The sequence below is a fragment of the Ictalurus furcatus genome, chromosome 23 (genome assembly GCF_023375685.1).
Source record: "Ictalurus furcatus strain D&B chromosome 23, Billie_1.0, whole genome shotgun sequence".
NCBI lineage: Eukaryota > Metazoa > Chordata > Actinopteri > Siluriformes > Ictaluridae > Ictalurus > Ictalurus furcatus.
The window spans coordinates 13,412,767-13,438,064 of record NC_071277.1 but is presented as its reverse complement, the minus strand read 5'-3'; the positions used below and the strand labels follow the sequence as shown (position 1 = coordinate 13,438,064).

Genomic DNA, 25,298 nt, shown 5'->3' with positions numbered 1-25,298 from the left:
CTGCTACGCAGACCAGCACCTCCACCCAGTTCACTTGGTATGTGTGTTGTTGCAGTATTTTTCCAGTGAAATTGCCCACGGCTTGTGTGTATAGCTCTGCACAATGGTTCCATCTGGTTTATACTGATGCCTTCCCTACTGTTCAGTGTAGATGATGGATGTAAATTGTTAGCATTTTGTTTTCTGGGAGACATGTAACTCTTATTTAGCATCAGATGGGCAGTACTAAATGAAAACAAAGATCCTGAAGCAAAATAACAATTTACACTGATCATCCTGTTCAGAAGTTTACATCCCCCTGGCTCTTAATGTATCGTGTTGCCTTCTGGAGCATCAGTGAATGTTTGCAGCTTATGTAATAGTTGTGTACGAGTCCTTCAGTTGTCCTCAGTGTGAAAAGATGGAGCTCAACATCATTTGATGCCACTGTTGGAAAGGAGTCAAATATGCAGAATATGCTGGAAAAGCAAAGAATGTGAAGGACCTGGAGGATATTTCAGAACAGTGGGCAGTTTAACTGCTCAGGACAAACAAAAGACTCATGAACAACTTTCACAAAACATAAAAACATTCATTGATCATCCAGGTAATGATACACAGTATTAAGAATCAAGGATATGTAAACTTTTGAACTGGGTAATTTTTATAAATTCAGCAATTATCTTGTCTTTTGAACTATATGTAAACATCTGTTATGTGAAATAGCTTATTCAGGACAGCACTAAATAAAAATCAACATGGGATTTTTATGATCCGTCTTATTTTGTTAACAGTTTTAAGATTTAGCAGATTCTGCAAGGGGTATATAAACTTTTGGGTACTTATGTAGTTACCAGGTGTTAGCTGGACTGAACCCAGATTCTTCTCATTCAAAAAAACTTTTAAAAATGTACTTCTAAATAGACTGTTTGCATGCATTTTTTTTCTTGCATGTGAGGGCTAATTGCTTTTAAAAAAAATGTGAAAATTGGACAAAAAGTTGGATTCATCATAAAACTTGCCTCGAGTGTTATCACTGTTTACAGGACTACCACACTCAGTGCGTTTACATGGACAACAATAATCCACTCTTAACCCGATTAAGACACTACCATGTAAACAGCAATTTTTACTTACCTTAATCTAATTAAGGTCATAATCGTAGTAAGCAATAATCTAATTAAGACAGGTGGAGTACTCCTGTTTTAATCGCATTATGGACGTGTATTACAGACATGTAAACACCTTAATCACATTATGAACGTCGTGTGAGTTTTCACCGCATTTTGCGACAGGACACGATCACACACGGCAGTTTTACGTTTCACGGCGAACAAGAGAGTTCGGCTGCGTCCCAAACCGCATACTTGCCTACTATAGGCCTGTAGTGGGGAAAAATACATGTATCTCGGCTACTATATAGACGGTAAGTACGCGGTTTGAGACTCAGCCCACGGCTTCAAGCAGTTGTCTATTAGCATGTACAGCATGAGAAATAATTAACCTTAACCGCACTTAAAGCGTTCATAAAAAATTTTTTAATAAAAACACCCAAAACTCTATACGATATCATAACAAAGACGAACTGTATGTTGATACGTGAAATCCTGGAGGGATTCTGGAGGGATGTCGGACGGCATGGCGCGGTGACGTAATGTCGCGGGCTGTTAATCTAATTATGTTCTAAAACATGTAAAACAGGAACATGCGACTCATGTAAACACCTTAAATCACATTATTATCTTAATCAGAGTAAGGTCAATAATTAGATTACTGTTGTCCATGTAAACCTAGTCATTGATGAAATGAATACTTTTTGGCTAACTAACACGAGACTAGGCTAGTTTGGTGTCGCAAGCCAAGGGGAGGCACAACTTCTTTTACTCACGTTCAGTTGCGTAGTGACAAACCGCTCAAAGTAGAGAATAATTCGGGGCTAAAGTAAAAATTTTTGGCGCTACAGCCCCCAATGCCCAGGCCAGGTTACGCCCTTGGTAGTTACCTGTATATGTTCTGAATATTTATTGTATTTGGCTCCATTTGCCTTTTCACATTACTCAGTTCTCTGTAATCCCATGTACAGTGCGCCAGCATTGTCTTTTCCTGCACTATGATCCAGGAGCCACAATATTTTGTTACATATATGGGTATGTGGGTAGCATGGAAAAACAAAGATCACGGGAAAAGTGAGATGTATACTCAGGATTTGGGTGACAACACACAGTCTAGCAAGACTGGAAATACCAGAAAGCAGGGTGTTTTAAAAAACATTACATCATGTCCCACTTGAGTATAGTGGAAGAACTCTGAAGAGGGACAACGTAACAGGACGATACAGTGTTCTGTCCAAAACAAAGCTGCTTAGCCACTTTAACTCTTAATAAGCATGAGTCATGCAGCTTGCGTCAAAATAGCAACAATACAGTAGTAACGGAAAACGTTTAATGGACTCTTTGTGCACTTGATTTGAAAAGTTTCTACCTCAGAGCCAAATACACAAGGAGGCTTACCCTATTTTTTTCCCCCCCTCATTATTTTTCAGTCAGCAGAAAGATGAAGGTTCCACAGCCCAAGCATTAAAAGAAGCATTATGGCTTGCTATTTATTTATTTAACGTATTACGAAGTATTCCGTATTGTAGTATTGCTATTCGCAGATACAAAGCTTTGGCAGAATTTTCAAATTGATGTTGTACCTCCACTGTCGTATGCATTATACAGATGTGCCACCCCTGCTGAAAAACAAAAGAATCCCTCAGAATTTGTCATTGTTTTTTGGTTTTAATCGGACCATTAACTGTAATGGTCCCTTTGGGTCTCTACTGGTAATTTGTTGCCTTCTATTGGTGGCACTGTATGTCTAGAGCATATAATTAAGGACCGGTAATGGTAATGCTTTTAACAGTTAAGTGATGGTTTGTAATGGCATTTGTAGTGGAAACCATTAGAATTTCTTTGACGGTTTCTATTGTTTTTATTTCCAGAAGGGTTAACACCACTGGGAATGCACACCACATTTCTGAATGGTAGGAAGTACTTCAAACACTTACCTCATACTGACCCTTGGATAACACTTTAACTATCAAATATATCAATTAAGTTAAAGAACTAAAGTGCAGCATAATTATGGACACTAAATATGCAAAGATGATAGCTAAAGAACAAAAATTTAATTGTAATTGCAATCAGCTGTAATTGCAAGACCAAAGGACTAAGAGAAATTTAGATTTAGCTTTTTGTTTGCCATCATCCTTGCAGCTAGGGTTTATATCCTGCTTTTTTTGCATCCTACATTCATTATTTGACTCAAAGGGAATTTGGGGAAGACCATTTTAATATGAGCAGCTAGTTCTCTAATGATTTATTGTTTGTCTCAGTCATGATTTGAGCTCTTCCTTGTCTCCTCTAGCTTGAACATGAACAGCTGGATATCACTATGCAGCAGTGATTAAAACAGACTCTCTTGAGGAATTCATGGTTTCCCTTGTACTAATTATTAACACAGTGCATTTCAAAAATGTAGTGCAAAACATTCCAACAGTCTATAACCGCCACAGCTAAAAATAACACTTTTTTTTGGCCTAAAGAAGAAATAATACTACGGTCAGTTTAGCATAGCTAAGAATACCGTTTCAAATGCGAGTTTGTTCATGCCTTTCGTTCACTTCAAAACACTCCAAAATTAAAACTTCGGATTTTATCTACGGCTGACATGTGAGAAGTCTTGACAGAAATAGTAACTGAAAGCCTCAGGAAATGTTTTGCAAATGTTTTTTGCAAAGACCGTTGGATAATTATCTAGACCGAACAAGAAAAACAGATCAAACTGTGTGTGGTACAATGAAAAACTACACACTCCTACCGAAACATGGACTTGTTAGCTTTAGAGACAACAAGCCTATGCTTGCCCCGGGAGTATGCATATGTGTGTGTGTGTGTGTGTGTGTGTGAAACTGAGGGAGGTACAGGGGGAAGATGGGGGAAGGGAGAAAGAAAGAGAGAAGAAAAAAAAAATAGTGTCAGTACCATGCAGGAAAAGGAAATGACAGCATTTTCTAATCACATGCTTCAGCTCCAATCCACCAATTTAGTGTTTAAAGAGCGCGTCTTCCAAATATCTCTAATAACGTTTCATTACATCCTATGACTATTTTAACGCATGTACTGATTGCACAGCTAACAGCATTTGTATTAACACTGAAAACACCAAACCTTTTCCAGAGCATTAAACCCACGCTTTCCAATTTCCCGATTAAATACCTCAACATTTCGACTGTTGGCCTGAACCTGACCAGTTTTCTCCGTTTCGCCAACATCCGCTGCTTAGCTCTTAAACAGGTCACATTTTCCAGCAGTTTTTCAACACTCATTGCAGTATTAACACAACAGTGCTCTATGTGGACCAAACAGTGAATACACCTTTCATTGCTTGAACAAATATCTGCAACGTCCACTTCAAAACCAAGCACACAGCATTGAACTAGGAGTAAATATTTGCAGTTAAAAATAACAAATACAAAAAGGCCACAGTGGGTCATTGTGAGAGCAGGGATGCCCCAAAGAGCGTAACCGGAAACCCTGAAAAAGTATTTTAGATAGGCCGGATACTTGAAATACTTCTGTCTGAAGTAGACACAGGTAAGACACCAGGTAAAGCACATCACCATCCTCATGCAATCACACACCACATCACACACCACCTTTTGGGCACCATCTGGGCTTTTCCGTTCACACCATACTTTACAAACATTAATCACAACAATGTTTATGATCACCATTCATATTATCAGATATAGAAAAATACGTACTGCATCACAGATTTATATGAAATACCACATCTAATGCAAAAAGTCACCAGTTTTATATATTATATACATACACACACACATATATGTATGTGTGTGTGTGTGTGTGTGTGTACACATACATGTGTATATACACACATAAAAATATATACACATGTGTACACACATATACATTATATATATACACATATATATATATATATACATACACACACATTATATATATACACATACACACACACATTATATATATACATACACACACACATTATATATATACATACACACACACATTATATATATACATACACACACACACACATTATATATATATATATATATATATATATATATATATATATATATATATATATACACACACACACCATATACACACACAAGTACATACATACACCTACACACACACAGCTGTTGATATTTTTCATCTTGCTCTGCAACTGCACCTACCTGCAGCGTTTCCCCACTCTACCATACTCACTTTATGACAGTTTTTATATATTTTTATACACTGAACAGTCGTGTGTGACGTGAAAAGACAGAAATGTGATTTGTTTTTTTTTTTAGACTACATTGTAGCCAAAGACTCCTCGCGCAGGTCGCAGGCTAAAGCGCTCCACTTCCCCGAGCAACTAAAACATTCAGACAAACAACAATAACGCAGACAGACTGAAAATGTAACCTGCTTAAATTAGCATCCTGAATCAAAGTGCTTTTATTCAGGTGCGACTTACCTTAAAACTGGCTTGGAAAAAAACCCCAAAACAAAACAAAACAACGGCCGCCAATTAAGATGTCCGGTTGAAAAGTTGGAGTATATGGAGTATGTCGCGGAGAGGAAAACGCTCTGAACGCGGAAGTGGAAGGCACCTAACGCTAGCTAGCTACAGATGTGTTCAAAAACGGAGATAGATTGTCATTGCAAATGCGAAGTAATTTATTAAACTCGGCTACACTTAGTATGCATTTATAGTTTTATTTTGCTACATTTGAAAGGTTGTTACTATGTTTTACAAACTTAAGCTCTTTGCATTCCATCGTTTCCTGTTTGTTTTCAATCCGAAAACCCCGAGCTTGAGAGCTCTATTGGCCATTTGGTTCCTATCTGTGTTACAATAAATGTGTTCCCTTCCACTCATGTTGGAGCACACAGGCATTTACAACAGCACGTGACGTTACACCATTAGTCTACTAGAATAACCTTTCTTCATTCTCAATTTTATTCATTCCGTGCAAATCACCAATCACTTTAATAGGAACACCTCTATATGAGGAGGGGGGAATGTGATATTTGAGTGTGGCAGGGTTGTTGGTGCCAGATGGGCTGCTTTGTGTATTTCAGAAACAATCTTCAATGTTTTTACAATCTTCAATTGCCCAGTTGAGCACATGGTGGCTTAGTGGTTAGCATGTTCGCCTCACACCTGCAGGGGGTTTCCTCCGGGTACTCTGGTCTCCTTCCCCAGTCCAAAGATTTCCGAAGACATGTCCGTAGTGTATGGATGGGTGTGAGAGTGTGTATGTGTATGCCCTGTGATGGATTGGTACTCCGCCTTGTGCCCAATGCTCCCTGGGATCCCTCGACCCAGTAGGATAAGCAGTATAGAAGATGGATGGCACTGCCCAGTTTTGCAAGCCTGCACGGGCCCGAAGGAAACTTGCAAACTCTGTGCACACAGGACGGAGGAGGAATCTAACCCCCAACCCTGGAGGTACGAGGCAAATGTGTTAACCACTAAGCCACTGCTAAACCACCTTGCCCCTGTTACTGTTTTGTAATGTAATCCTTACCACTATGGTGGAAACACTGGAAAACGCTGAACTTTCAGTCAAGGTTCCTAACAATTAAATTTGACTGTTAACATCTTTCCCAAGACACTGTTATTTATGGTTGACAAGAACAGCCATTTAATATAATGTTTTATCAGATTAGATACAGTGAGGGAAAAAAGTATTTGATCCCCTGCTGATTTTGTATGTTTACCCACTGACAAAGAAATGATCAGTCTATAACTTTAATGGTAGATTTATTTGAACAGTGAGAGACAGAATAACAACAAAAAAATCCAGAAAAACGCACATCAAAAATGTTATAAATTGATTTGCATTTTAATGAGGGAAATAAGTATTTGACCCCTCTGCAAAACATGACTTAGTACTTGGTTTAAAAACCCTTGTTGGCAATCACAGAGGTCAGACGTTTCTTGTAGTTGGCCACCAGGTTTGCACACATCTCAGGAGGGATTTTGTCCCACTCCTCTTTGCAGATCTTCTCCAAATCATTAAGGTTTCGAGGCTGACGTTTGGCAACTCGAACCTTCAGCTCTCTCCACAGATTTTCTATGGGATTAAGGTCTGGAGACTGCCTAGGTCACTCCAGGACCTTAATGTGCTTCTTCTTGAGCCACTCCTTTGTTGCCTTGGCCATGTGTTTTGGGTCATTGTCATGCTGGAATATCCATCCACGACCCATTTTCAATGCCCTGTCTGAGGGAAGGAGGTTTTCACCCAAGATTTGACAGTACATGGCCCCGTCCATCGTCCCTTTGATGCGGTGAAGTTGTCCTGTCCCCTTAGCAGAAAAACACCCCCAAAGCATAATGTTTCCACCTCCATGTTTGACGGTGGGGATGGTGTTCCAGGGGTCATAGGCAGCATTCCTCCTCCTCCAAACACAGCGAGTTGAGTTGATGCCAAAGAGCTCCATTTTGGTCTCATCTGACCTCAACGCTTTCACCCAGTTGTCCTCAGAATCATTCAGATGTTCATTGGCAAACTTCAGACGGGCATGTATATGTGCTTTCTTGAGCAGCGGACCTTGCGCGCGCTGCAGGATTTCAGTCCTTCACGGCGTAGTGTGTTACCAATTGTTTTCTTGGTGACTATGGTCCCAGCTGCCTTGAGATCATTGACAAGATCCTCCCGTGTAGTTCTGGGCTGATTCCTCACTGTTCTCATGATCAATGCAACTCCACGAGGTGAGATCTTGCATGGAGCCCCAGGCCGAGGGAGATTGACAGTTCTTTTGTGCTTCTTCCATTTGCGAATAATCGCACCAACTGTTGTCCCCTTCTCACCAAGCTGCTTGGCAATGGTCTTGTAGCCCATTCCAGACTTGTGTAGGTCTACAATCTTGTCCCTGACATCCTTGGAGAGCTCTTTGGTCTTGGCCATGGTGGAGAGTTTGGAATATGACTGATTGATTGCTTCTGTGGACAGGTGTCTTTTATACAGGTAACAAACTGATATTAGGAGCACTCCCTTTAAGAGTGTGCTCCTAATCTCAGCTCGTTACCTGTATAAAAGACACCTGGGAGCCAGAAATCTTTCTGATTGAGAGGGGGTCAAATACTTTTTTCCCTCATTAAAATGCAAATTAATTTATAAAATTTTTGACATGCGTTTTTCTGGATTTTTTTGTTGTTATTCTGTCTCTCACCGTTCAAATACAACTACCATTATAATTATAGACTGATCATTTCTTTGTCAGTGGGCAAACATACAAAATCAGCAGGGGATCAAATACTTTTTTCCCTCACTGTAGATACATAGATAGATAGACAGACAGACATAGATAGATAGGTCAGTACTTTATTTATTAAGCCTGTTAATTAAGGTAAGTTTTTGGGTTAGTTACATTACAGAAAGATCAGAAAAGTTTGTTGGACAAGCCAACAGAATGTTTTATAGAACTGGGACACAGCAGCTCTATGATTTTCCAAGTATTTTACTTTTAATAATGATGAAGAACAATCGACTAAGAATGATGAAAAACAAACAGTGAATGTACAAGTACATATTTTTAAACATGTTTTGTAGACCCCAGCAGAGATGTGCTGCCCTGTACACAGTGTGTGGTTTGGATGGGCGATATGAAGTGGCAGCTCAAAAAATTAAAGCATATTTCTTTTGTTTGCACAGAAATATGGCAAAAATATGATTTTATTTTGGAGCTTAGTAAGGCAGTGTTTAGGTCAAGCTATAGGAGGAATCCATTTTTGAGTTGTTGTATTTATTTATTTTCCTATTGAGTTATTGTGCTTTTTTTTTTACATCTAAATATTACAAGATGGTTTTAAAAATACATGTAGATGTGGTGGGAGAGGAGTAGAGGAAAAATAAAAAATATTATAAGCCTTTTCCACAACAATGATGAATCACAGCAACAAAGAGCATTTAAAAGGACAGAGCAATGGTGCGAATCACTCTACAACACTATCATGAGTGGCCAGAACGAACTGGTCTTCTGTGTCTCTTGAGGGCTCAACATCTGTCCATTTTCCCAGCTGAGCATGCAATACAGGCCGAGAAAAGCAGCTTTTGGCTCTGGGTGAGGAGAAAGGAGAAGTGTTGAGGTAGTAACACCTAACCCAAGGTCAAGTTGCAGGGGATGCAGGGAGACGTCCCTGCCACTGCTCCGCCACCAGGAGACATTCCGGGGTCAAAGGAATGAAAAGTTGTTGAGCGGTGGTACCCAGCTGACAACCCTGCAGTTGACCTATGCCATATGGAACTAGTTGCACTGAGCAGGCATTAATGGTGCCAGTAAGGCTTGTTACAGCCTTAGTCACTGGGGAAGCCTGTATGGTTTTGGTTGCGGTAGACATGGAGGCAAGGAAGAGTGATAATCCTATGGGCACCAGAGGAGGTCTGACAGGCAGCAGTGCTATAGCAGGTCAACATTTACTTGTGCAGTCAACATCACTCTCAGCAAAATTTTCAATGTGTATAATGATTAGTTTGAAATTTAAAAAATTTTAATCCTGAGATTAACTGGTGGAATAGCAAGCAAGTATCAGCTTCATTTATGAACTATATGTCTGAGGATGAAGTAAATAATCTTGTCTCTCATTCATTCATTTATTTATCTTCAATAACTGCATTTTCCTGGTCAAGGTGTCAGTGGATCTGGAACCTATCCTGGGAACATTGGGTGCAATGCCATGCACACATACACACATTCTCCCTCACTAAGGTTTCTAATCTTATCTCAGCCATTTTGGCTCCCTCACAAGCATAAGCGTTTCTACCCACTCTTGTTTTACAGTATCTCTCTAAATCTCACTGTTGTCCTTTAAGTCACAGGTTCCCAACTCTGTAACCCTCTATCCCCGGAGTAGTGCATATTTTAACGTTTCCTGCTCTATCACACCAACTTCAACTCAAGAAGGGGCTGGCATTAGCTGATTAATTGGATCAGGTGTGTTGGGAGCAGGGAAAACACTCAGAGGTGCGTCGCATGTGGTACTCCAGGACCAGGGTTGGGAACTTGTTCTTTAAATGATTGCAAAGATGATATTTTGCCTGTAGATGGCAGTCATTACCCGTTTTTTTCTTTTTGAAAGCAGCATGGTGTTTTGTAATGCGGCACTGAATACCACTTGCACAAATGTATTTTAACTGGGCAAAAATATTTAAAGTTTAAAAATATCATAATACTATGGTACTCAATATTCAGCCCACTGTTTGGTTAAATATATGGTTACAAACAATGTGTTAAAAGATATTGGGCCACTAATACACCACAATCTATATGAATGTAACTTGTAAAATGGCATAGCTTGGTTCTAGTCTTTACTCTTAAATGTTCCAAAGTCTTCACTCATATAAGTGTCATAATATGTTGTATAATGCTTAACATGTCTAATTTTTTTTAACTGTCTTGTGTGTTTTCTTTTATGCTGTACTAACCCTCTCCAACAGATTTTTTAAAAATGCGTTCTTAGTCCCTATACTAGTGTGATGAAAACTAGCAAGAGAATATATTTTTTGAGATTACAAAGCACTTTTGTAAATCAATCTAAATAAGGGCACCTGTTAAATGCTGTAAATGTAAATTATTAAAATGCTTAGTAGGAGACCATGTTCAGACTGTGTTTGTAAAATTAAAACTTTTGGGGGACTAAAATTTGACCGCTATCCATAAGAATCTTCATCCTTAAAAACAACATATTATTGTATAAAAATAGTTATTTCACTATAGGAATCAGTGTTTTGACCATTGTTTAGGAAGTTAATCATCTTTAACCACAACAAAAATTTACCACAACCTGTAATAACATGTCTTTCTAAAAAGGGTAATCCTCACCTGATCAAAGGTATGTTACAGTAGTGAAATAGTATATCACTATAAATCACAACTCATGAAGTTATGAAATTTTTTTAATATATATTTTTAAATATTTTTGCCGAGGCTATGTCCAGTAAATCAGTAATTAATATGTATTTTTATTTTATTTATTTGCATAGCTTAGGTCGATTTGAACAATAGTCATTGAGGAAGACACCTTGAGAAGAACAGCAGCTCTTAAAATGTGGCTAAGACTTTTGCATAGTATTGCATATAAGCTTTAAATGGCGGACTGGAGTCAATAATCACACAAGGTCTTTCAGTGCTGTGGATGATGCAACTGAAAGGACATTGAGAGCTACTACTAAATCAGAAAGCTTACTGGCCTTAGCAAAATAGTTTCTGTCTTGTCATAATTAATTAGGAGGAAATTACTCAGCATCCAGTATTGCTCAACTTTATTAAGCTCATATCTGTCTTCTGGTTTCGCTGAAGCATGCAGCTGTGTACCCAGCTGTGTGTTCTATAAGCATAGCAGAGGAATAACATGTTCATGAATAGTACCCAGAGAAAACCTGAAGGATTAGAACAGAGCCTTGTGGAAAACCAAACTGCATGAATAGAACGGTCACCATTAAAATGTATAAACTGACAGTATAACATGAGGCAGAAAAGAGCTATTCCTCGAACTCCAACAAAATGTTCTAGTCCATCTAGAAGAATATTATGATCAGTGGTATTAAAAGCAGCATTGAATTCTAGTAGAACAAAAAAGGAATCACAGCTCTGATCGGAGAACAGTAGTAGGTCATTTACTGCTTTAACCAGCGCTGTCACAGTTGTGTGATAAGGCCTAAATCCTGACTGAAATACTTAATGTGATTTCTATGCTATGGAGCATCTCCTCCTCATGGGCATTACCTAGAGGTATACTGCTCCATGAAGTCTACACTGCTGTTACCTGGGTGTCACTGTGCACCTGTGCCCCAGCAGTTGTTTCCAAACAAATTTTGACAGGTTTTGAAAATGTATTCAGTTGTAGATTGTAGGCAGTCGTGTTACCTGGCTAAAAAATGCTCCAAAAAATATATTATGTTGATAATCTTGAGCAGAATGTTGCATGAAGTGAACTTGACCTGAATCCAATTTTTACATAGAGTGTGGAGATTAATGCCGTGGTTTATTTTGAAGTGATTAACCCTATACAGGACACTTGGAAGGGGGACCACCCACGGCAGCCATTTTATGGGTGTTCTTGTTTACATAAGTTTGAGTGATTGTGCGACAAATAACAGACCAGCTCCAGTCCAAATGACCATTTATTTCAACCCCAACATAGGGGACCCTTCAGAGTGAGAAGGCTTTGGAAACGATTAAGTTATGATCACTTCTGAATGGACAGCAGCATAAGTAAATCTTCACCATGTAACTTCTTACAACACTGACTGGCTTAGGTCACACAGTAGATTGTACTCAAGGAGGACTGAAAGTAGCAAACAGTAAAAAACAACAACAAAAAAAAAAACTACTAAATGACTTGCTAGGTCATTGTCTTAGATCACTTGTTTATTACCTATACAATACAATTTCGGTTTGTGGTGGGATTTCATTTTTGTGTTGTCTCTAAAGTAGTTGAAAATAGTTTATTCCTTGTGTCATCTGAAGGAGCTCTTAATAGCTCTGCCACTTCTGCTCATTAGGAATGAAAATATAAATATGTACGTTCGGATTCCTTTAAAGCTGCTTTGTGACAATACTATCTGTTGTTAAAAGTGCTATAGAAATCAAATTTAATTGAATTTGAACTGAAAATCTTCACACACACACATACACACAAAGTGACCACCATCTGACAACCTAGGGCATGTGTGGGTGGGAAAAAGTTTTGACAAGGCATTATTTACTTTGGCATGGTTCGTGTAACAGTGAAATCTGGTTTGTAGCCATGTTTAATGTGATAACCAATGATAATATTCTTCACGCAACTGTGCAGCAACAGGCTGGATGAAATATTTCTCTCTCTCTCTCTCACACACACACACACACACACACACACACACACACACACAGAGATCTCATGTACTTCAATGTGCTCTTGTTCATTTTACGAATCTCAGCATTGATTTGGTTTATTGAAGAATGGCCATTTCATCAAAACATGGTTTCTTTTGAAACTATAACAGCCATAGTGTCTGCGTCTGACCATGCAAAATGTTAGCAGAAATCTGTTTCACCAAAGAACAGCTGTAAACTGTTGTGAAAATGTTCTCAATAATCGAAAGGCCTCATATGCATATTGATTAACTGACATTTACACTGTGTAACTAGAGGCATCACAATAAAAGTAATCTCTCTGAACACTGAGACACTGTGAGGTGTAGAAAATAGAGAGCTCTTTTCTGTATGTGGCCAACATACACGTCAAACGAATAGCTTGAGGGGTGTCATAATGTTTCAAGCATTTATATAGCAGTGACAGAATGAAAGAAATACAAAATAATGGCATGTGGTAATCTTGAGCTGTATTACTTCTTTTCCCCGATTTTATACAATATTAAACTGTACATAAGACAAATCTGAACTCTCTCACAATCACATCTCAATCACACCTCCAGAATAATGTTTATTGCTTTTAAAGATATTTTTTAAAGTCTGTTTTCTTCCCATTCATTTCTTTTCTTTTTTCCCCAGTTTTACAATATACAAACAACAAATAAACCTTACTGCAAAAAAAAAAGCCTCTTTTTTATGTGTACACTCAAATATACAAAGGAAAGTCTATGTACACTGGTAGTTTCCTATAATACAATTTAGTAAGATTTTAAATGCAACTAGGCAATTTAATTTCGTGTAAACTATGGATATATTGTTGAGTTTGTCTTCTGAGAAAACATTTGCAGTGACTTCAAGGTCTATTCTTTTTACATATTGCATGGTCTGCTTAAACTAATCACTTTTCTGCCATTCAATGCACTGACATTCAAAAGGTTTAATTACTGACTTTCAAGTTTTCATCTGCAACTATCAATACAAATAGACATTAGTCAAAATATTTCTCCCAAAAAAAGTGCAAAACCCCAATATTACTAACATTACTGCAAACTATCACTTGGTGAATATAAACTATTAAAAAGTACTGGTGGAATTCTAACGTTTCTCTATAGAGTCATTCTCAGATATCTGCAAAAATGACTGAAGAGTATAACTAGTGGGAGTTGAGATGTTTTATGTTTTATGTTTTTCCTCATCTCTGTTCACATATAAACCACAGCAAACAAGTGCTCTTTTTTTTAATAGTTCTTATGCACCTACAGTTGCCCCCCCACATCTATTATCATTTAAATACAGCTTTAAATTCCACCAGTACATCATTCTCCTATAATAGTAATAATACATATTAAATGTTTTATATACAATAATAAAATATATAGATGCTAATTTAAGCACTTTCTTACTCAATCTCTCTTTTTTTTTATAGCGCAAAGAACATATTATAGCTATTTAAAATAAGACATTTTAGCACTGCATGAACATGACAAATGGGACAAATTACAAGGGAACAAATAGATAAAATCACACAGATATTTGGGAGTGTTTGGGGCAAATATCATTCCTTGAAAAGACAAATTAGCAAAATTACATTCATATACAATCACCTTATCTGTAGAAATCAAATCTCACCACTAGATGTCTGTGTTTGATAGTGTTTCCATTGCAAGCTGTCAAGCACAGCACAAACAAATGCAATTAAGTGCTTTATTGCAACACAGCTGAATTGCTACTCAGATTGTTTTACACAATTTCCATTATTGCAACTAGCTTTGCATTATGCTGCTGGAATATTGTGCTGCAGAGCTAATGCTTAACAATTATAATAACATTTGTGTAGAATTTATGCAGTACACCTAGATCAGACCACAACTTTCAGCAGTCAAATTACCCAGTACGAACACGGGTATATGAAATTAAATGAGGAGAATAACTACAGAATTAACAAAACAAAAAATGATCATATTTCATATTCCACCACAATGGTTTTAGAGCTATTAGAAATATATGGAAAATTTAACATTTATATATGTTATTATCTTATAAGTTTATGAGCCAATATTTACTTATTCACATTTACAATGAATTTACAAAACAGTCTATTTGTTTAGAGAGAATGATATTTGAGAGACAATATTTTGACATGATCTCTCAAAGGTAATTTATATCTGTGATTTGTTCACATTGAAACCAGGGCAATAAATAAATAAATAAATAAATAAATAAATAAAATGCAGTTAATTGATAGTTCTTAGTAACTTAGCACATGAACAGTTCTGATTCTGGGTGTGCATGACAGGTTTAATTTTTTTCAAGTAGTGAAATATATTTAAATACTTATAAACTAAAACATTAAAAAGATGAATGTATTATCATAGATGAGTATAATAAATAAGGAATGTATTAAAATGAATGAATTTATTTGTTCAACTTAAATGGTGTTTCTAATTTAAAATGAATTGTCCAAACAAAAAAAGTGCAAGAGAAAATAACAACAACAACAACAAAAAATTAGTTATAATCATTCAAATGAAAATTCCAAATTAAATTTAAAATACATAAAGTATAACTTTACTGTATACTGTATATTGACAAAGAGATAGAGGCAGAGAGTGCTCAATATAATCAGCATCCAAACAAAGCATCTTAACTATGAGCAAGTTTGAGAGTCTCTGTTTCTCTGTGCCGCTCAACCAGGATGAGGGAAGGAGAAAGAGATGTGGGAAGAGATGGTGGTGGAGGACTCAGGGGTACCAGGCTTTTGAGGGGATGGGGGGATATAGAAGGAGGAAGAGAAGAGAGTTGAGGTAAGGTTCCACCCAGACCTGCGGTCTTGGCTTCGGGAATGTGAGGTCGGCCTCCTATCCTATTTTCCTTCCCTTGACTGGCAGGGAAGTCTGGTTCATTTTCGTTCTCCGAGCTACAGTCACTCAGGTCTGTGATTTCCAACTCAGAATCCGACCCTGGGTCCTGTTTCATTCCTGCGCGCCTATCCGATGGACTCTGGACGCCTCCTCCACTCCCTAACCCCAGTGATCCCAAGCCTAAACCTAATCCCACCCCAATCCCACCTCCACCTACCCCTGTAATGTTAGTGTTCTCTCCTCTTTCCCTCTCACCTATGCCAGAACCCAAAATACCCAGCTCAGTCCGGCCTTGAAGTAAACTACCTGGGTATGATGGGATGCAGAGTCGTGGTGCCTGACCACCCACTGAGCTGTTAGCTCCTGCAGTTTGAACCCGTTCTGTTCCTGTTGTGTCCCCAGGAGGCAGGAGTGAGGAAAATGGATGAGGGAGCTGAGCCAGGCCAGACTGAAGTGGATTTGGATAGAAGTGTGAGGGGTAGAGCGAGCCTGGAGGCAGTTTAGGGCAGTTGTTGAGGGATAAAGCCCCAGGGAGATATGGGTTGAAGCCCCAAGAGTAGTCAAATGCAGGGTTACGGGGGTAAGGACCCAACATGGATGGGGGTTTGGAGTAGCAGGAAGCTCCTGTTGAGGAAAGAGATAAAGAGTAGTGGGATTAATGTTCCACATCAAATAAATGAAATAAAAATGACTTTTCTAAGAAAACCTTTCAACTGGAAAGGTTGGGAAAATATATACACAACTGCATTAATTAAAACACTTGTTAGATAAAGTACTTCACATTTTCCTCACACTCTCATGCCTTCTTTCCCTTTACAGTTTCCTCTTCCTCACACCATTCCTGACTCTCTCTCTCTCTCTCTCTCTCTCTCTCTCTCTCTCTCTCTCCCTCTCTCTCCTGTTATTTGCTATGCAGGCCTAATTTGACAGTGCTAGAGTCTCTCTGTGTTCTGGGCCAGGAGTAGCTTGCAGACACATGAATATTGAATCAGTCAGGCAAGCCTCGCTTGCTTATGAAAACACAGTAATGGACGCCCACAGGCCACAAACTGAAGCCTGCACCCTCAATTAGGACCTTCCTGCCTGGGAAGGGATTAGGACAGGGAGGACACATGGGAGTGAGATCAGGGTAAAAAAGGGGAGGAGGAAGGAATAGGACCTGAGGACAAACAAAGTAAGGGGGGCAAGTTGGGGTGGAGAGGTATGTACACATACACACAAAAACACACACGTGCTCCACACCAACACACACATTCTGATGCACTGATACTTTAAAGCACATATAGACTAGAAACAAAGGAGTGTACACAAACTGACAGTTTCATGACCTCTCACAGAGGATATCCTTTGAAATTCAAATGTGTCTACTAAAATGCAAATGTAACTAACATTAACATGACAAACGAATGCCTTGGATCGAATCAGGATATGATTCTACTTAATGACTGAAACATAGAGTAAGACAGCACCTCATTTTCCAGCACAGATATTTATTTTAAATATTTAGTTCTCATACTTCCAAAATTGATTCCCACACCTCAGAGAACAACATAAAAAATTGCACAAGCCACATTGTATGAAATGTTACAGGCTAGAATAAGAAGTGAAGTTTGCAGTGGTAGCTTTTCTTACAACTTCTCCAATTAAATTCCTTTACACTTTGCATCAGGTTATCAGGTCAGTAAGGGCGTTTGCTTAAAGAAAAAGGCAAAGTCCCTCCCATCTCTTAAACTTCATTTCTAAGCCATATATTTAAAATTAAAGATAAAAAATTCTATTGGGCCAGTATGAAGCTTTATATCTCTTCTTATCTGAGATTGATTTCTGAGAAATAAGTAAATAAAATTATTATTCAATAAGAATCATATTCATCAATTATAATCAATTATATTAGTTTATAGTGAATTAAGCTACTCTATGATGTTATTGTATATGTGCTCATTTTAGTTAAAAGCATTTATGGTTATAGTGACATATGAGTTGTGACATAGTGACATATGACATATGATACCAATATGTGTTGGTAAGATACCTGTAGCATATGATGCACTGTTGTGCTTACCAAGGCCAAAACTCTGTGACCCAGAATCCTAATTAAGTAGTATCTTATGTACATGCAGTATCAGTCTATAGCTTGTATATGATGTCAAGCATGTTTTATCTAATCAAATGTGTATAAATGAGAGCTTCTGTGAGCAAGTGTAGGTAAGGAGGAGATCGGACAAACAGACTGACTCGCCTCTGGACATTGGCGAAAGGCAAGGATCTTTGATCAGACTACCAGTGCTGGAATTTTTGTTGAAAGAAAAAAATCTGACAAAGTCACTGTGAAGATAAAAATAATCTGGCCCAAATATGATTTCTTACACTTATAATTATTTTATATTACCTTGGTAAGCATTTTATTTTAACTTTCTTTAGAGAAACTGTATAAGCACTATAAATAACTTAACAATATTAACTTGATATTTCTAAATTTCTATCTAAATTCTATTAATAATATTTATGTCACAATTTCATACTATAAGTGGGGCGATAGATATTTTTGAAAGTTATTCATGATTAAAATTGTAAAATTATTTAAACCTATTTTGTTTTATAAATTATATAGTAGAGATATTTATTAACAGGATATGTACATAAACACAGATACAATTTCTCCTGAATTGCAAAGCAGCTTTGGGTTTGAGAAAGGCACAATATATTATTATTATTATTATTATTATTATTATTATTATTATTATTAATCTTCTTCTTCTTCTTCTTCTTCTTATTATTATTAATATTATTATTATTATTATTACTACTACTACTACTCTATGAAATGTTATTAGAGATTGTATAACTGCTATAAATGCATTAACTAATTACAAAATATTAGATGTATACTCATGATTTGTATGTATATCTATTGGTATATTCATAATGATATTTGATTCTATCCCACTCTTCTCTGCACTGTCTGTCATTTTCTTCTTGTGTTTCTCACTCACCTGAACCAAGGAATGGAAAAGTGTCCAGTCGGAGCTTATCGCCCTCTGGGGCTCCTGTGGCACGGTCAAACAGAGCAGTTCCACGGCCAGAATCAGGCAACCGAGGGAATAAAGACTGCAAGGCCTGAGAGATTAAAAGTAAAGAGGAATGAACAAAAAAGGATGTGTGAGAACAGGTGAAGGAAAGAAAAGAAAAAAAGAAAAGAAAGAAACCAAATGTAGAAGAGGTCTTTTCTTTATTAACTCTTCTACAGTTAGTGGGAGTCACAGCAGAAACTCTCTCTTTTTTTAACATAACACCACCATCCAATGATCAAAAATATCTTTCACTTCTCGCTTCTGATCGACTATCCTGTATTCATTGGTGAACTGATCTAATATTCTCTTTCTTCTTTAATTTCTTATATTCCTTCTTTTTTTTTTTTTTTTAGATCAATACCATAATTGAATGCACCAGCCAAGGTGAGAATGAGATGGCAGGGATAATATCTTCTTTGGTTTTAAGGCCACTTAACTCCCACTTTGACTTTTCTCTCTTCTTTCTCCTTCACCTTACTTCAGAGCTCCCCCTCCCTTTATTCCTTCTTTCTTTCTGACTCCAGATAACTTTCACACAATGTCACTATTTAAAGAGTTGTATAAATTGTTAGTTGCAAATTACATGACTGCATACAGTCTCATAAGGTGACATATTTGATGAATCATGGAAGAACATTTAACAATTTAAATTCAATTTACAGTTCAAAATTTAAATCGTCTGCATTTCTAACAGTTTAGCTGTGTAAAATTCTGATAGGTTGATATATCTCTGGTCAGTGTTCCTGCGATCAGTGTAGCCACTCACCTATGTCTTGCTCTGAGCTCATTATGACCTTATGACTTATATTTGGCCAATTCTGTTTGCAAAGTCTTTAGCTGGTATGCTAAGGGTCTAAGGCCTTTCTAAGTGTTTTTGGATGTTCAATAATTCATTATATTCATTATGGTATACACCATATACACATATTTGCATTATAACATGCAAAAACATCTCTGTACAAATACAGCAAATGTATAACAATGGTACCTCGATTAAATTCCCATTCACATATTTATTTTAGGCATACAGGGGAGTATAGGTTTAAGTATAGGTCATCCACCAATTCTCACATACCTCTGGGGTCACGGGGCTGCAGTCTGTGGTAGCTGCCCCTCCGCTGAAGTGGTTCTGGGCTAGCAGGAAAGGAGAGCTGGCCATGTCTAACAGTGGGTAGTTCACTAGAACCACCTTACTGAAGTTAAATTTGTAGGTGAACCGCTTTCCTTTAGTTTTGTGCAAAATGCGCTTGTTGTAGTAGTATCTGGAGAATGATAGGGAATAAATAGTGTACAGAATTAAGAGAGATAAGAATCAGGAAAATGAGAGGAGAGAAAAGAAGAAGCGGGTTAGTGAAGTTAGTGAAATAAGTGAAAACCTAGAAATTGTAGAAAGTAGAATTCTGTAAACTTTATTACATAGCAAAGTAAAAAAAAAAAAGGCAGAATAATGTTAATAAAAAAAAAACAATAATAATGAAGTGAACCTATGAGCCAATAATGAAAACTGTTTTCTATATGAGCTAAGCATACTGTTGTCTGTTTTTTTATGTTAAGGCAAAACATATTATTCTTTAGAAATTGCAACCTTGAATAAAGTGAAGAAAATTATACCTTTACCTAAAAATGTTCTGGCAAGACAATACATTTTCAGTTATACTCTGAGGAATGGGTTAATGGTTGCCATACATGACCAATATTATATATGATATTATGTGATAATATATATGATTGTATATGATAATGAACAATGGAATTTCAAAATCCTGTTTGTTTCAATGAATGGAGAATTATAGTCCTTTTGAGAAACTAGACCAGAGTGACGTAAAGTTACATCCATTAAATCAGCATTATAGCAATGTTGATATGCAAACTTTAGTTCTAAAATACACTGACAATTTTCTGCTAAAGAGAGTAAAAGCAGTATATATAATATATTTTTTTAAATAATATATTCAGGTATATTCAGATTGTATATTCATTATATTATATTTTTAATTTTGGTTCTTTTAGTTTCAGCTACCTTGCCCTGTTATACCCCTTCTCAAATTTCAAAGCAATTTATGGTTGGGTTCCTTCTATTCAGCTCAGTAGGCTACACAAGTGCACATAATGCAACCTGCCAGACCAGTGATTTGTACGCTTTGCTTGCATGGCAATTGAGCACTGTCCCTTAATTGAGCAATTAGAATAGGCTAATCAAAGAGGCCAATTATGGCCTGCACCAATTCATAACAATTAGCAGCCATGACAGTGTCTATTAAAGACAGAGCAGAGGGAGGGGTGGAGGTTTAGGGGGAGAGAATAGGAAGAAAGAAGGCTGAAAGATGGAATTGTCTGGGAAACTATTTAAATATGCAAGAAAAAGATTGGGGTTGGTGTGATATGCAAAATACTTCATAATACATGCTCCAAACCCATCAAAAGTTGTGTATTTTGCATTAAGGTTTAGAGAAAATAATAATACAGGCTATAAGGATCAATCTGACATACTACTCATTTCTACTGACATTTGAAATGTCATAAGTACTGACATACTTTTGCCAAAGCTATTTAAAATCTATGCATTCTTTGGAAAGTAGCAAATTTTAAAATAAATATCCACGAAAAGGCATTCTTCTACATAAAAAAATGGCAAAAGTCTTACTTCAGTGTTTTGTAAAAGTGCTGTACACCTAGGTTAAATTAAAATCAAGGAGAGCGATCTTCTTAATAATGTGATTAAAATATAGCAATTTTCTATAATTAATCCCTTACAGTGTAGTGCAGTGTTACATGGCATGTAATGTTATCATGTGATGGTGTAAGCAGACTGATGACTGCCATTTGGGCCCTTGATTTGTGTTCCAGTAATACAGTGGACATTTTAACTCAAATTTTTAAAATTCCAGTTACATCTGTTATGACCAAACATGACCTTAATTTGGGCATTTGTCATGTTTATCACATTTTACAATGAGTAGCTGAGCAATAGCTGTTATGTGTAACAGAAATATCCAGACATTCTGCTGAGACTGAACTGTAACATCTAAAAAAAAAAAGGAACATTGCCATATTCATGGGTTAGAAATAATAGTTATATTTTCCATACCTTACTGCTCAAAATTAATAGCTGCTAGTGAGCAAATCTGTTTCTTGGTGAATGATAAAGGAAACTGGTAGTGGCTTTCAGACTGGAAGAAGTAATACTTTGAATCTATCTATCTTTCTATCTTTCTATCTATCTATCTATCTATCTGTCTGTCTGTCTGTCTGTTTTCTGTCTGTCTGTCTGTCTATTATTAGTTAATGTTTAACTCCCATGAGACAAAGTATTGAATTTAAATGAAGAACAGTAATCTAAAAATTTCTTTTGTTGTTATTGAGGATAATTTGTTTCTGATTTGATTCAGGTCAAGTCATATACAGCCCGCTGTACTGGGGAAACAACTACGGAAGCAGTTATCTATCCATCCAATTCGTTGTTTGCTTGTCTTTTTGTAAGGGAGACATAAACATTTAGAACCTTTTATAAAGTAAAATAAAGTATTGTACAATATAGAAAGATAAACCAGATACTTAATATCTATGGAAGGATGTATGTTTTTATAACGCTAATAATAAAGTTCAAAATGACTGAACTGTGATGCAGAAACTAAATACAGATCGTGCGAGATTATTTTATAATTTAAAATTTTAAACATTTTTCTCTAGAAAGAAAGGTGTTATAGGATTTATTTAAAAACCTAGTTGTTCTCATAGAAATGATCATAGGTTATGTGCAAAATTTTAGTGAACCAGTCAGTGAATTTAAAAATTGATTTGACAACAAAGGAGGGTTCCCTTTGTTATCACTAATAATGTTGGAGAAACACCTTCGGCTCCATCCGTACTACCTTGCTACAATTACAAATGCACCATTTATGTAAGGATACACTTTTCCCTTTTTTTCAAGGTGATACCATTCTGGCTATTGGCTGATACTCATTATTGATGATATTAATGATATCCTATTAGTAATGGAGGCAACTGTTAACAAACTTTTGTTGTCAGAGGCAGCAGCTTTTAAGTTGAGTTGTTTTGACTTCATGTGCTGTGTCCAGTGGGGAAAAATCTATACATATAGTTATAAGGTTCGGCCTGTTGTGTGTTCTGAGATACGTTTCTGTTCACCAAGGTTGTAAAGAGTGGTTATTTGAATCAGTAGACTTTCTGTCATCTTGAACCAGTCTGGCCATTCTCCTCTGATCACTCTTATCATCAAGACATTTCTGCCCCAAAAAATTCACACTCACTGGATGTGTTCTGTTTTTGTTTACCATTCTGTGTACACTCTGTAGACTGTTGTATTTGAAATCCAAGGAGTTGCTGAAATACTCAGGAGTGTATGTAGCAAACGTTAAGTGAAATAGACAAAGTTTCTAGAGAAACTTCTCTACATACAATAAACCTACACAATGAAAAAGCCCACCTTAGTGCACGGCTAAGCTTGTCGTAGTTCATGTGAGGCTTGCACTTGCGAATCCCCCAGAGTCTCGCCACTTCATCCGGGTCTTTGATCACAAATTCGCCATAGTCTCCCTGCCAGGCAATCACCCCCTGGTATTCCTCTTTCTGCAGCAGCTCCAGGATGAAATGCCACAGCTGGATCTGCCTGGAGCCAGGGCTAGACTCTGGCTTATAGGCCCAGTCTGGAAAGGCAAAGCCTGAGGATAGCAAGGGAAGGAAAGGTAGAGGACATGGATGAGACCTGTTGGTTTTTTAAACACTTGCTAAGGGGCAGATCTGTCTAGGGGTTGGGTACAAAACCCTTAGAGTAGTAAAACATAATAAGCATATTGAGCAATAGAAGAACTTTTGTCATTTCTGATTTCAATACTACAATTACTGTAATTTATTATTATTTTTTAAATGCTATAATAAATATTTTGTCCACTCTAAATATCAGTAAGTTTTTAAAGTCAGAGAAGTTCGATCATAGGCTTTTGTGGGGTTTTTTGTTTGTTTGTTTTTTGCTCACCTGGTGTCCAGAGGGCTGGGACAGGTGGAGTGAGGAGCAGGTCACTAACACAGTTGCAGTCCATGCTTCCACTGCACCTGTATACACACACACACATACACACACACACACACACACACACACACACACACACATACACACACACACACACACAAGTCTTTTAATCCAAAACTGTTATATACTGTAGCATCTTTAATTTTAGCAGTAACATATGATTTTACACAACATAAATTTTACAGCTGCCATACTCGAGGCTCAATATCTGAATCATGAAATATCATTCCTATGGCCTTTGAAACACTCAGAACATATTCACTTGCTAGATATCTTTAAATATTCATGCTGAAGGCTAACCCCCAATAGACAAGTGTCAGATCACTAAGTATTACATTACAAATAGTCCAACGATCCTCTCATATATCCGTAGCTATGAAGTGGGACCAACCTGTGATGCTGTTCAACCAATCAGCCATGAATATTTGTACAAGTGCTTTTTAGTGTACTGTATATATACAGGCCATAAAAAAGTAATTAAACTGTTATTCAAGATGAGTAAATTAATTACAGTCCTTATTATAACTCACATTTAATTGAAAGGAATATCAGATATTATTCCAGATGGTTATTTAACACATGTAATTTCAAGGTGGAATATTTAAAAAATATTAAAGGCATACTGTTGTGCTGGGATCCGAAGAATTCTCAGAGCAAAAGAAACTGTATGACTGGGGAAATTCATTCTTACTCTGGATGTCACAGTATTATAAAGGTTGTTTTACAATGCTGGGATGGAAGAAAAAACATCAGTACACGGCACCTTTAATGCTGGTCTCTCCCTCACTGCCTCAGTCCTCTCTCCCTCTCTCTTCCCTCGTCTCTTCTACTACTCTATTTAATTATGCTCTGTGAATTTTGGATCTTCCCTCCAGCATTGAAATGGAATGTGAATTATTAAGGTGTGTTTGTATAAATTATTATTGCTAACTCCAGGCACTTCTCTCTTCCATGCACTCAATGCATGTGCACACACACATACACACTCTCTCGCTCTCTCTGCCTCTCTCTGTCTCTCTCTTGCCTTTAGTCTTAGACCTGTCCAGTTACTCAGTTACTTGCTTTCTCTCTACTATCTCTTCTTGCTCTCTGATCTTTGTTCTTTTTTGAAATTCATCGTCCATTCCACCATCTCTCTTTTTTCTTCTGTCACATACACACTTTCCTTCTCCTGACAGCCAATTAATGCTAATTAATTTAATCCAAAGCATTAAAAATGGAATAGCGCTACTAAAATAAAATAAACATAAATATTCCAATTGTTAATATTGCACTTTGTTGATGGATTTAGTAAAGGAATTAACTTGCAAAATATTTATATATTCTGTGTAAATACATCTTATATACACTGAATTTCTTCAGGTGGGTTTCTGACCATTCTCCTCATGTTCAT

At 37.0% G+C, this 25,298-nt stretch overlaps 2 protein-coding genes across 5 annotated transcripts in view; both read right to left on the bottom strand.

The window, feature by feature from the left end:
• The window catches only part of arhgef1b (Rho guanine nucleotide exchange factor (GEF) 1b), a 48,903-nt gene extending 42,997 nt beyond the window's left edge, over positions 1 to 5,906 (bottom strand). For 3 of the 4 annotated variants that reach the window (XM_053612082.1, XM_053612083.1, XM_053612084.1), the window contains exon 1: positions 5,536 to 5,906. The gene's annotated coding sequence lies outside the window, so the exon portion shown is untranslated. The remainder of the gene's footprint in view (positions 1 to 5,535) is intronic. The other variant, XM_053612085.1, reaches the window with a different exon arrangement.
• A 9,122-nt stretch (positions 5,907 to 15,028) lies between these two features.
• erfl1 (Ets2 repressor factor like 1) lies at positions 15,029 to 25,042 on the bottom strand. The gene is made up of 5 exons (XM_053612206.1): positions 23,848 to 25,042; positions 23,303 to 23,581; positions 19,931 to 20,117; positions 18,778 to 18,901; positions 15,029 to 16,408 (listed from the first exon to the last, which is right to left on the bottom strand). The coding sequence occupies exons 1-5, from the start codon at positions 23,946 to 23,948 to the stop codon at positions 15,567 to 15,569; spliced, it is 1,533 nt and encodes a 510-aa protein (XP_053468181.1). The 5' UTR covers positions 23,949 to 25,042; the 3' UTR covers positions 15,029 to 15,566.
• Between the last annotated feature and the right edge of the window lie 256 nt (positions 25,043 to 25,298).